The 12,852-nt window shown below is 50.9% G+C and overlaps 6 protein-coding genes across 6 annotated transcripts; 2 read left to right on the top strand and 4 right to left on the bottom strand.

The window, feature by feature from the left end:
- PMZ80_001009 (uncharacterized protein) lies at window positions 1-852 on the bottom strand (the record flags this gene model as incomplete). The annotated part of the gene is made up of 1 exon (XM_064869458.1): window positions 1-852. One exon carries the CDS (start codon window positions 850-852, stop codon window positions 1-3), a length of 852 nt encoding a protein of 283 aa, XP_064734955.1.
- Window positions 853-1,298: 446 nt separating this feature from the next.
- Window positions 1,299-2,272, bottom strand: PHB2 (Prohibitin-2, subunit of the prohibitin complex (Phb1p-Phb2p); the record flags this gene model as incomplete). The annotated part of the gene is made up of 2 exons (XM_064869457.1): window positions 1,299-1,984; window positions 2,032-2,272. 2 exons carry the CDS (start codon window positions 2,270-2,272, stop codon window positions 1,299-1,301), a joined length of 927 nt encoding a protein of 308 aa, XP_064734954.1.
- Window positions 2,273-2,583: 311 nt separating this feature from the next.
- PMZ80_001007 (uncharacterized protein) lies at window positions 2,584-3,602 on the top strand (the record flags this gene model as incomplete). Its single annotated transcript, XM_064869456.1, has 2 exons — window positions 2,584-2,632; window positions 2,686-3,602. The coding sequence occupies 2 exons, from the start codon at window positions 2,584-2,586 to the stop codon at window positions 3,600-3,602; spliced, it is 966 nt and encodes a 321-aa protein (XP_064734953.1).
- Window positions 3,603-8,267: 4,665 nt separating this feature from the next.
- PMZ80_001006 (uncharacterized protein) lies at window positions 8,268-9,212 on the top strand (the record flags this gene model as incomplete). Its single annotated transcript, XM_064869455.1, has 1 exon — window positions 8,268-9,212. The coding sequence occupies one exon, from the start codon at window positions 8,268-8,270 to the stop codon at window positions 9,210-9,212; it is 945 nt and encodes a 314-aa protein (XP_064734952.1).
- A 916-nt stretch (window positions 9,213-10,128) lies between these two features.
- On the bottom strand, window positions 10,129-10,770 carry PMZ80_001005 (uncharacterized protein; the record flags this gene model as incomplete). The annotated part of the gene is made up of 1 exon (XM_064869454.1): window positions 10,129-10,770. One exon carries the CDS (start codon window positions 10,768-10,770, stop codon window positions 10,129-10,131), a length of 642 nt encoding a protein of 213 aa, XP_064734951.1.
- Window positions 10,771-11,221: 451 nt separating this feature from the next.
- On the bottom strand, window positions 11,222-12,586 carry PMZ80_001004 (uncharacterized protein; the record flags this gene model as incomplete). Its single annotated transcript, XM_064869453.1, has 1 exon — window positions 11,222-12,586. One exon carries the CDS (start codon window positions 12,584-12,586, stop codon window positions 11,222-11,224), a length of 1,365 nt encoding a protein of 454 aa, XP_064734950.1.
- Window positions 12,587-12,852: the final 266 nt, after the last annotated feature.

Below are 12,852 nucleotides of genomic sequence, written 5' to 3'. Positions count from 1 at the left end.
TCAAGCATTATCTGTCTGCAATGGCTGTTGAGTGATGTCGCCGGTGATCATTCGCTCGACGCGCGTGATATCAGATTGCGTGATCGCGCCTCCATATGTCTGTGGTGTGTATGTAATGCCGATAGTCTTGCATCGCAGTTCCTCAAGAGCTTCAAGGTGTGAGAGAAGCCAGTCTTTAGGAAAATAGACGTAAGGAACGTCACAGACCCTAAGCGTGATGTTTCTGTGATTGAAGGTCGGGACCATTGTAACAAGAGAGCTGCGCAGGTCCGAGGAAGATGTGGCGTTGATCTGCTCAAGTCTCAGATACAATTTGATGTTGCAGAACCTCTCGATGAATGCGACATGTTCGCTGCGCTCCGGCTCGTCCAACACGGATCTTGGTACCTTTTCTCCCCAGGGTCGTTGAAGAGCCTCTGCGTAAGGGCCAGAGACGATAGGTGGAACACGAAACCATGGATTTTGTCTTTGAGGGAGAAGTATGTTCATGGTGATCTTTACATCCATACTGTTCTCGCCGTAGAGTAGCGATAAGCCTTCGTGAAGGAGTTGTTGGCATGTGCGCAGGATCGATGGCGTTAGTTGTTGACCCCAACGTTGCCTTACCCCTCTGAAGCGTGCCTGAGAAGCAGTTGGGTTGTCCCTGTCATCGTATCTGAATTCGCTCCCGATGGACATGTTTGTGGTTAGGAGATGGCGAAGGATAATGTTTCTGATTTCTCCTGGCAGTCGCATGAGTCTACTGCCCCGTTGTTCGATCGCCGCTTTGGAGGGAGATATATCTGACCATGTTGGTAAAGGTGCTAGCTGGGCCAGCATAGGGTTCTCGTGCAGGGTGGTTGGTTCTGCCATTGTCGGAGCGTTTTAGTATCTCGATAAATCTGCTGCGCTGGTAGACTGTCTATCCTTGCTTCTTGAAATTGAGGCTTTGTTCCAGTCGAAAGTAGATTCGTCCCGTGTGCGTCTGTCAGGTAAGTGTACAAGTAGAAACATTGGGAGCAGGTACTATTTATATGTTGTCGTGACGAGCCGGCACTCGGAAGTCGACAAACGACATGGGAAGTGACGAGTAAACGATACCTGCCAGACCGTTACAGAAGTCTCACTCGCCCGGAAGTGGCGTTTCATTTGTACCGAAAGTAGAGCTTGCTTCAAGCCGTATGTTTGCTGAGTGCAACTTCAGGAGAATGCTCTTCACAAGTACCATGGTCTGAGGAGAATTGTACATTTTGCGAACCCTAGCTAGTTTACATACCTCTGAAAGGTCAAAGGTACGCTCAATTACCATTCCACAGTCCCTACGAGCGCTTGTTCTCATGCTCACCAGGGTGGACGTTCAGGCCAAGACCTTCAGAATCGAGATACAGCTTGTTCTTGCCACCAGACTCCTGCAATATCGAAGCAATATTCCTTGCGTTCTCGATCTGCTTGAGATCGACGTAACTCCTGCTCTTCTTGATAGCCTCACCAACAAGCTCTGCTGATCTAGCCTCACCCTGTGCGCGTACAATGGTAGCCTGCTTCTCCTGTCTTGCTCTGTCGACGATGAAGGCAGCTCTTTGAGCTTCTTGCTGGGCGACCTGCTTTGATTCGACGGCAGCAGTGAATTCGGGAGAGAATGCGAGGTGAGTAAGGGAAACATCGTCGAGGATAATATTGAATCGAGCAGCTCGTCTTGCCAGGTTGTCTCGTATCAGCCTAGCCACGTTCTCTCTCTGAGTGATCAGCTGGGAGGCGTTGAACTGAGCAACGACTGCTTTGAGGACTTCGTTGACGATGGAGGGTAGGACTCGCTCGTCGTAGTCCGTGCCTAGAGTTCTGTAGATCTGAGGTAGTGCCTCGACGCTTGGTCTTGAGAGGACACGGCAGGTGATGTTGACCATCTGAAGATCTTTGGTGCCGGTCAATGAGGCGACGTTTCGTGGTTTCGCTCGAACATCGTAGTCGATAGGAGTTTCGAACCAGGGTATTCGCAAGTGAGTTCCTATGCTAGTTAGCCGTGATCATCTGGTGTTTGTGAAGATGGCGAACCTTCAGCATATATCTCCTTCTTGACACCACCTATTCTCGTGTACTTGATAGCTCGGTGACCACCATCGACGTTGAATAGCGAATTCGATAGGATTGTTGCCCCAACACCTAGAGCGACCAGGCCAAAGATACCTCTTCCAGCAGCGCCTCCACTAGGCATTCCACCGCCAAAGCCTCCTGCTCCTCTTTGCTGTATCGCTCGCTGAAGCCGCTGCATATACTCTCTCGGATCTTGCGCCATCTTGACAGCTTGCAGCAAAGCTGAATTGGTTGTGATGGCGGATGGCAATGCAAAGGTCAAGTCGATGATGGCTTAGAGACTACTACTACGAGACGACTTTCCTTAGCGGCCGCCAGTCGCCTGCGGAGTTAACGAAGAAGGTCCATCCCAGACCCGTGATCACGTGTTGCGACGCGGTTGCTGGTGTCCTCCGCAGCCAAAGAGCCCAAGAATGCGATCGCATCTGAAGCCTTTGTTTAGGTATGATTTGACATCCCATCAGCCCTGTCGCATTGCTTCTTGTTACTTCTGGACCTTTGAATTCTGCGATCATGGCGCCTGGAGTATCAAAAGAAGTCTTCATTGGGAACATCCCATTCAGTAAGTCTTGGATCAGAATGCGACACTGTGAAGAGCCTGCTAACCCAGCGTAGATCTTAGCGAGGAGCAGATAGTCGGCATTCTCAATCAAGCCGGTCAGGTCTCAAGTTTCAGGTTGATGACAGATAGCAACACCGGAAAACCTAGAGGGTACGGCTTTGCGACCTTTGCCGACACCGATGCAGCTGCTTCAGCCGTCAGAAATCTGAATGACTACGAAGTTGGTGGGAGGAAGATCAGGGTGGATTGGCCTCACCAGAACAACAAAGAGTCAGGAGGACAAGGAGATCAAGACAAACCTGCTGCCGATCCAGCTCTGAATGGCCAACCCGGTCAGCCTGCCCTGCCCGCTCTCCCTCCAGGCGTCGACCTACCTCCGAACCTCAAAGCTACAGATGCCATCTCGCAAACCCTCAGTACACTACCTCCACAGACCCTCCTCGACATACTGACTCAGATGAAGTCGCTCGCCATATCAGAACCAGCACGGACTACAGAATTACTGAGGCAGCAACCACAACTCTCCTACGCAATCTTCCAAGCACTGCTCTTGATGGGTCTGGTCGATGAGAAGATCTTCCAACAAGTTCTCGAACAGCCTCAACAGCGACAGCCGCCCGCCCCAGTACAACCTCCGCCAATGATCCCGCCTCCTCAGCAGCTGCCACAACACCCCTTTCCACCTCCTCCACAACAACATCCGCAATACCCTGGCTTCCCTCCCCCGCCCATTCCAGGCCAGCAACTACCAGGAATGCCGCCACGACCCATGCAGCCACCATACGGTGCCCCTCCTCCACTTCCACAGCATCAACAGCCGCCGCCGCAACCTCCTCCTCAACAGCAACAACCAAATCAAGACCAACTGTTACAGCAAATCTTGGGCATGAGCCAGCAGACCGTCGACCAATTGCCGCCTACTGAACGAGCACAAGTCATGGCGATCAGACAGCAGATGGGCGTGAGATGAGCCAAGCATTTGTGATAGATATTTAAGGGCTACAAAATATTGCTACCATGGTACGGCTACGTGTCGAAGACCCAGTGGTGCGCATACTCCACGAATTTCGCGAGAAAGGTCGACACAGTAACATCGGCATAAAAAGTTGACGAAACAGCCATCAGCGACTGTCTCCTCTCCCAATGAGATTCTCGACCACAGCATAAAGTTTGAAGACTGTCGTCACGTGACGTCAGGGGTAGCGACGTAGGAGAGAGCACGCCACGCCAGTCAGTCTGTGGAACATCTTGGAGGCTGGTCATGTCACCGAACGAAGTTCCTATTCTCGAGGCTGTGCAAGGTGCAAGTGGTTACGAGGCTGGGAGTCACGTTTAGATCAGAGCTGCCTGCTCAATACTACAAGTGACACTAACTAGCGCGAGAATTTACAACAAAGAATCAGGTAGACTACAAGCCAAGACATCGGAAATGTACAATATCAACCAATCAGACCAAAAGATCATTGCAGCTTTTCCCATTGTCCTCGTTTACCTGCACTCCCACCCCCCTCTAAAACCAATCAGACCACAAGATCATTCCCGCCTTCCCTGTGTTCTCCGTTTACTTGCACTTTCCTCCCCTTCTACCCGCTTCCAACCCTCCTTCTGCCTGATCTTTTCGCCAACACAGCCCCAAACACGACAAGTGTCCTGCACACAAGTGACATCTGGAAAGTGGAGCCAGGTTGATCTCGCGCCTTCCTCCAGACTACATAAACCCCAAATCTCCCACCTGCAACATTTCTTTCCTCTTTTCTTCTACAGATTATTCAATGCGCAACTCAACAACCAAATCAACAACTTGCGCATTCATGGGAAATCTCAAAGAGGTCGACTATGGTGGCTGGAGCTCATTGCAGCTAAGGTAAGTTCAGCTTCAACTTTTTTGTCTTGATTACATCTCTGACTGACACAACTTAGGTTACAAGCAGATCGATGATCTGCATCATGGTTTTCAGAGGGCAGCGATCACAGTCAGAGCAGATATGACCCGGAATAGACTGTGTGACTAGGCCCTAGCGGGAATCCATGTATCGCTATCTGGATCCGAAGCAGCGCTGCTCTGGTGCATTCAGTCTGCCTTAGTAACTGCCTAGGTGATGGTAAAGTAGGGCCGTGTGGTTTGGATTCAAAGCCCCCACCTGCATGGAAGAGGTAGGTCTGCTTTGGCTGTGGTCGTCTGCGAGCTATAGGAAGGGTCGCGCTTGTGGCGTGGTGAGGTCTTCTCTCTGAGATGGTACGTTACCCACAATTCCTCGATGATACAGACTAACCAGACCAGATCTTGGTCGAAGAAGAGTCGGAGACCATGGCAAGGACGACAACTGTGGGACATGGGGTGACAAATCCAAGCAGGGCCACGTCGAGGCACTGTGGAAAGGTTGGCATACTAGACGGCTTAGGCTCCTGGATGCCCGTCACGATAGTTTCTCAGAGACGGTGAGGGGCCTCCGTGCCTCCCACCCTCATTTCCATTGGGAGCTGCTGAGGTGAGCTACGATTCGGTGAGCTATCATGGCAAGACCGTGCGTGATGCAAAGACTTTTCCAAAGCAACGGGGACGCATCGGCGGTACTGGGCTTGCCTCTTAATGACAGCCCAGCCGTCGAAAGGTCCAACATGTGTTTCGAGGGTCCGAGGGCAATGAGCGGGACATGGGGCATACTTTGAGAGCAGACTTCGACGAAGATTGCAGAGAAGCGATCAACTCTCAGCGGCGTGAAAGCGTCGACCCACTGAGTGCACGACACTACCGTTACTTGGCAACGGCTCTGGACTCTTTTGTCCTTAGCAAGAAGTCAAGGGGAGCGTAGTTTATCGGTGCGCCTTATGGCTACTCCGTGCGTGTCGAAAAGATGTTTCTCGAATCAAAAGGATATCTCGATGGTGGTGGGCCCCCCTTCCATGGCAGATCAGCCATCGAAAGATCCGACATTAGTGGTGGCCCAGAGGGCATTCCAATTGAAGGATATCTTCTTCGCAGAGAAAGGTCATCAACTCTCAGCGATGCGCAAGCATCGACCCACTGAGTGAACGGCACTACCGTTACTTGTGACGGCGCTGGGTTTCTGTGCCTTTCGTCCTCATCAAGGTGAGCGAGTTTATCGGTGAGTCTGATCAGTGGCAATTCCGTGCGTGTCGAAAAGGTGGCTTTTCAGAGTAAGCAGGATGTCTCGCTATACTTAGACTACTCCGATAGGAGTTTCACGAGTCTAAATATCCATATAACTAACTGCATCTCCTCTCTATCTAAGTTACTGTCGCTATGACTTGTCCCAGTAAATAAGAGGAGACCTTCCTAACCTGTAGCGAATTAAGACTACTTACCGAATGGCACTGCTCTTATGGGAGTACACCACCCTAGTTCCTTTTCCGCTATCATCATTCCTTCCATGCCATGGTAGCCACTTTCGTCCCATCAGTCATCGGAACGACAAGTAATTCGCGTCGATACTGCCATGTCCGAGATTCTTAACCACTGAGGTCAAGCACTGCCTCCTCATTCAATCATGAGCACAGCAAGGCACTCTGATCATTCTGGGATTACTCAATTAGAGGGTAGGGACAGCACCGTATCATTGACAAGTTTATGTGGTTCACTAGCTGCTGGCTGGGAAACTCGTACTTGCAACCCTTTTCTCGAACCGGTATGCTCGTCCTAAAGTCATCATCGCTCTGCATGATCGACTGCGGCGTGATACGAGTAACACGTCAATAATGCTAGATGCAGAGTACCTATTGCAGACTGCGTCATGCATTCGAATTGACTGCAAACAGGGAGTTGCAGACCATGAACCACCAGCAGTAACAGATACTCCTCTGCGACCAGCTGTGAATACTTGCCGAGGCATGTGAACGATGAACAGCAAGAGGAGAGGGGATGACGACGAAAGGCGACACGCGGATAGATGAGTGTCCTCAGACAGCCGTCTAACAACATAGCAGTAGAAAAGAACATCCAAGAACATCTTGTAGGAAGCTGGCTAAGGTAGCTAGCTATCCGCAATGGAATCCGCTTTGAGGATCTGCTAAAAATAGAATTCCGACCTTGGCTTCACAGTGTGCAATGACAGAGAGCTCTTTCGATGCTGACTTCCAACCTGCTTTATCAAGTCGTCCTTTGCTCTTTCAGCAACGGGTGAGTGCCTTTGATCTGCATGCCCATTTCATATCGCTATCCCGCCAGACTCCAACGCCAGGACCGGCACCAACAAAAGCACTTATTGCGAGGACGCTATGCATCAGGCCATCACCAGTCTATACGGTACGGAACTTGCCTCACAACAGCTTGCTAGCTGTACGACTGATCTGTCACCAGAGACTATGTAGCTTTGTACGGTCCACGCAGCTCTAGCAGCTGCGATTGGTACCCGCCAACCTGGCTTCCGCCGAAAATATTCGAATTTACTCTGCTGCTTAATGCAATCCGTTATATGTCCGCTCACAGCAGTACCAGCATTTCTAATGACTGCAGCATTACCTTGCTATTCTGTCGTATATACTATCAATACTCGTCTATAGTACCGATGCTTGAAGCTATAGACGATCCTACTGTGCCACCTCAAACAGACAATGTTCCAACTTCGGGCGACAGAAAAATTGTCTGAGACATGCGCATAGCCCTCACCATGGTCAATTCCAGGACAAAGTACTCACACCACGATGATCTCTCTAGCAGCACGTTTGGTCGACGAAGAGAGGACCAAATCCGCCTAATACCCAGGGTCAAACTTAGCAAGTCGGTGCGAGAGGGTGGGAGGCTTGAAGGAGGGTGTAACATATCACTGATGCCACCATTCTCGAACCACTCGCCATCTCCAACAACATCTGATAGTGCGCACGTCGCATCCACATCGCTACATTGAGAGGCTGCTTACCAGGGCTAAACAACTCCATCGAAGCACTTTCTAGGTGGCACTACGTGACGTGGTCCAGGTGAAACGTGCTTCATGATTGAGGACTCTTCTACTGACTGATATAATCAAACAGCACGAGCAGGTGAGGGATCTCGTGAGGCACTATGCTCAAGCTTCAGACTTGGGTCTAGCGTCCTTATATGGTCCTTTGCCGACTGCTGGGCCAGACAAAGGGAACATGATGTTGAAGCCTCTAAGTGTGCAAGATGAAGTAAATGGGTGACGCTGAACACGATACGGTCTCAGGCCAATTTTCCACGCGTAAGACTGTAGGTCACCACGCAGCACGCGCTACCATGTATGGAGATAATACATTGCTTAACATCAATATGCCTCAGCTGTCGTCGAACTGATACTAGTGACGTCGGCAACCTACTATTGACGACCTGAATCCCTCATACGCCACAGGACAGCAGTGCAAGTGAGTGAAGCACTTGGAACGAACGCCAGACTTTCACTATATCGATGAACGTCACTAAGGCAAACCCGCATACCATAAAAGCTTTGTTTCTTCCATGACCATCGCTACTTCCCTCACCGCAAGATTGTCCACAGTTTAGTTCGACTGCAACCACCAATTATACTACCGTGTCGATAACCTTACACCTGCATTTTCCACAGCATCCTTTCGCTTACCCTACTCATCATTGAAACGACTGTACATCGTGGACAGTCACCCAGAACGCATCGGCGGGTCGCAAGGTAAAGCGCAATTCGAGATGTGTATCCTAGCCACTGACAACCCCGCCATAGGTATAGATGAGGATATGGCAGATGTCATGGAAGTGCCACGACAAGCACCTAACGTCCCTAACATGACCAGCACACCCTCTTCCGAACCAACATTCCAATTCAGCTCACTGTCACTACAACCACAACCGCAGACACCGCATACTCGATCAATGGCCACAGGCAGGCAACCACTCGAAAACAACATCACCAACAAACGTCCAGCAGCCACAGCTCTGGAACCGACGACCTCCAGCCGCCCCGTCAAGGCACCAAAGCAAGCCGGCCCTCAAGATGACACATCATCAACAACCATCGCTCTACAACCAAATGGTCAGCTCCTACCATGCCTCCAGCCCCTTCACGACCTCGTAGCCCTCGCCGAGGCCTCCGCCCGAGTCAGCAACGCGCCCCCCAATTTCGACCCATTCGTGTACGCCATCACCGCTCAGAACCACATCTCGCAACAAGGAGGCGCCGGCAACAAAACACCCCAAGACGTTCTTGAGCACTTCGCAACAGGCAGATACTCGGCAAGACCAGTCGCGGGCGTAAATATATCCGTCCATGCCAGCATTGTCACCAACGACAATGGCGAGATGCAGTGCAGTCCCAAGTCATACGCCGCTGCCAGATGTCCCACCATCAAAGCCCTCAAGAAGGCCGCAGCTCAGCACTGGGAGCGTCATTTCCGAGCTTGCCGTGTCAAGATGCCTGAAGGGGGTGTCGACTTGAATCGAATCACCGTTGAACTTGCGGAATCTCATGGTCCGAGACTACTACCAGTGATTGCAAATTGTGAGGAAGCGGTTACGGAGGTGCAGTATCTGGAGTGGTTTGACAGGAACGTTGTTCATGGCCGAGACCCTACGCTCTCCGTTGGAATGACATATGACCTTGGGGAGCCACTGACTGGGGATGACTTGTTCGCTTGAGGGTCCTGTTGGCCAGAGGAGATATGATCTCGAAATGGTATGTCGTCCTTGCTTACGCTGTGCGTACAAGCACATTGACTTGGTATTGATAAGGATGCAAGACTTTTTTCAACGGCATACTCTCACTCAAATGGTGTTCTGGAACACAGCTTGTTCAAAGGTTGTGGGGTAATGGTAAGTTAACGTCCTCACTCTTCAGTATGTGATAAGCTGACGTCTTGTTGACAGGCATCTGACAAAGTTCTCAGCTGAATCATCGAAGGTTTCATAAGCGTGTGTTGTTGCTTACATGAATGATCGTGGGTGTCTTGTGATGGTTGTTCAGATGCAGATTTTTGGTGAAGGTGGTTAGCGAGGCGCGGAAAGCATAAACCAATAATTGAGCTGATACAGAACGAGAGGATAGAGCATAGAAGAGCGGCAGTGGCAGCGCATTGGGCAGCACCCAATGAATGAAGTCGTGTACGAAAATTCAGGTTACTACATGGATTCCCTTGACTTGTTTCTACGTCGTGGTTTTTGCGAGTATGAATACAGAACAATCAATCAGGTTTCGCTCGTTGCTCAGAAGCCTGTCTCCTTCGCAGCCACCAGACGTTGTGTCGCTTTGATTCGATGCTGGTACAAGGTGTGTTGGAAGGTGGCTCAATCAATCATCACACAGCACTGAGAAGTACATAATTGATAGGAACTTATTCATTTCGGGTTGGCGGTAGCGCGCTATCCTGGGCATGCTTTGCTTTTATAAGCACGTCTCTATCGTTGCCTCGAGCCCGTGAATGTATTCGCAACGGCCATTTCTTCCGACCCTAAACACTCTATTTCAACCACTTCTCACACCTCCATATCCTTAACGCCTCCCCCAACGTCACATTCTCTGCAATCCCCGCCGAGCCTCTCCCTGCCTTTCCTTATCCTATTTCAGGAACAGTCTCACATGCACCCATTGACCCCGCCCATGGACAACACTCCGCTCATACCAAGCCTGATACGCCTCCTGATCCGGCAAATCATGAAACATTTGCAACTTAACACTCCCATGATCCTCCATCGCCGCAACACGCACCATATCGTTACTGACCCTGCCCGGATCCTCAACTCCATGATCATCGTATTTCTCCTTCCACACCATCGCAGTGCGAGCCTTGAGACCAGCCAGTGTCCTCACCTTCTCCGCCGGCAAGCTCACCACCATATCGTCGTACAGCAGTTTGCTGTGCGGTGGCGGTGTCTTGATGGTGAACTGGACGCAGATCGTGACACCGTTCACATCGCGTGCAGGATAGACGCCGTGCTCGTTCCAGTGGGCGATGTCTTCTGGTGTTCTGTGGCCGGCGCCGCCGAAGTAGGCGTTGGTGAGGTTGTGGTGGGCGATGTTGGCGTGGGGCAGGGTCATTTTGAGGGAGCCGGTACTGCTGGAGATGGTGTATGTGAGGGATGTCTCGATGTTGTTGGGGGGCGTTGTGAAGAAGGGGTCGCTGCTGGTTTCGAGGTATTTGGCGAAGGTCATGTGGCTGTTTTGCGCGTCTTGCTCCTCGTGGGTTGGTCGTGTGTTCATGTTTGCTGGGCGATGAGGTTGTGAATGGTTGAGTGGAGAGATTGATTGGTATGAGGAGGATTTTATGGAATGATCTCTGTCAATGTCTCAAGAAGAGCCTTGACAAAGAGTAGTATTCGAGAAGAGGTTGGTGGTAGGAAAAGGCGGAAGAGAGAAGGGAATTCCCGAGCATTTGTAGGTTTCTTTTGCGGCGAAAGATTCACTTACGCTGTTTGTATATGCCTTCAGTAGTGCTTGCACTTTCAGTAACTCGATGCTTTGTGCCGAGCCGAGTGGCGTAATGACACAGATCCTGCCATACTCGCGTCAAGTGAAAGAAACGCCAAGGAAGGCTATGATACCTGGTGGTCAGAGAGACGAAGGCGTTGTAGTTGGAAGACGTCAACCGAACATGCTAAAAAGCAATGTTCAAAGTAAGATTTCAGGATTCGAGAGCCCACCTGCTATGTCTTCATACGTCTCCCAATGCAAAACTCAACAAACTTCCAGCAGTCAACCCACCCACAAGCATCAATCCCATGAACCCACCAGCCGCTTCCCTCTCCTCAGGTCCAACCCATTCGCCCGCGCCCATCATGCACTCACTCCCAACATAACCATTAGTCAGTCCATACAGAAACTGCACAACGAAGAGGTAGAAGAAATCGCTCGCAACAACAGCGCCCCGCTCCTTGATATTACACAAAAAGTACAGTGGTATGAACACCAGTCTTGCGCCGCTGATACAGAATAATGCGAATGGGTAATGGGTCAGACTGAGCTTCGGACTTATCGTTACAAGCCGACCGAAAAGATCACCAACATTCCAGACTAGGAAGGCGAGGGGTATGAATATTGCGCTGTCGATGCCGGACACGCTGAAGATAGAGGCCGTAAAGACGGGGAATCCGATCATGGTGATGGCGAAGCAGGTGAACACGCCGAGGGATAAGAATGGAAGTTTGCAGAATAGAGTGTAGAGGCCGACGGTGGCTCGTTCGGATGTAGATGCTGATGAATGATAGGATGCTGCCATGTCGCCTTCACCGGTACCGTGGACAGTAGTGTCTTTTGCGGATCGAAGGGCTTCAGCCTGCGCATTCCGACGTAGGAGGTAGAAGAATGCTAGCAGGGCCAGAACAGAGATTACTGTGGCCGTGATGAAGTAGATGAATGCGCTTGTGTTGTTCGCTGCTGCTGCGCCCGCAGATTGCTCTGGCTTGCTCGTAACAACGACAGAGATGATCTGCGTAAGTGGTGGCAGAACACCTGCCACTGCCTGGCCTGTCATGATCGCCTGTGTATATTCTCCTCTTCCGAAGCCCGACGCGAACGCAAAGAGACCATTTTGAATCAAGCCCGTACTCAAGCTCGCAGCAAAGATGGCCACAAGCAAGAAACCAAAGTATACGCCTGCTGAAGTCTTGACAAGGGTGGATATTGCGAGGATGGTGAAGCAGATCGCATTGATCACCAAGCTCGCACAGATTCTCTTGGGATAGGATGCGTTCTTCTGCATCTTCGACAGCACAACCATGGACAACAGATTCGTAATGGTTGAGACTGAGATCTCAGCGGCCTGGAAGTGGTTGAGAATCCATTTGTCATTCTTGAATCTGCTCTGGAAGTAGGGTGCAGCTGCGAGGAACATGTTCCATGCCCAGAGCATTGCCACACCCAGCAGCAGGAAGATCGAGTACTCGAGCCATGAGAAGGGCTGTTCTTCACTGTCCTCGAGCGTCTGAGACGAGCTGTCATCCTCCTCTTCCTCATGTGGTGCGGTATCGATTGGAGCGTATGCCGGAGAAGGCTCGAAGAAGCGCTTGATTCGGTCCATCTTGTACAATTCTGAGAGCTCGTAGGTATCAGTCGAGGTTTCAGGCATAGAAAGACGGCTTCGCAGCCGTGGTGAGAAATTTAGATCATCGTTCGTCGTTAGGCATGGGACATGTCCACGTCAAGGGGTCAGGCGCGGCTGTCAAGTGGTCACGGAAGTCGAGATATCTTCGGCGTATCATTATTCCGCCCGATACTGCTTCACCTGGTACGGCATGGTTGGCCAAAGAACAAATCGGAAGATCACTCTCACGACCGAACAGGGAG

This window comes from Knufia obscura, assembly GCF_036327395.1.
Source record: "Knufia obscura strain CCFEE 5817 isolate CBS 148926 chromosome Unknown scaffold_1, whole genome shotgun sequence".
Classification (NCBI taxonomy): domain Eukaryota; kingdom Fungi; phylum Ascomycota; class Eurotiomycetes; order Chaetothyriales; family Trichomeriaceae; genus Knufia; species Knufia obscura.
Note: the sequence above shows the minus strand (reverse complement) of the source record. Positions and strands in the feature narration are given on the sequence as shown.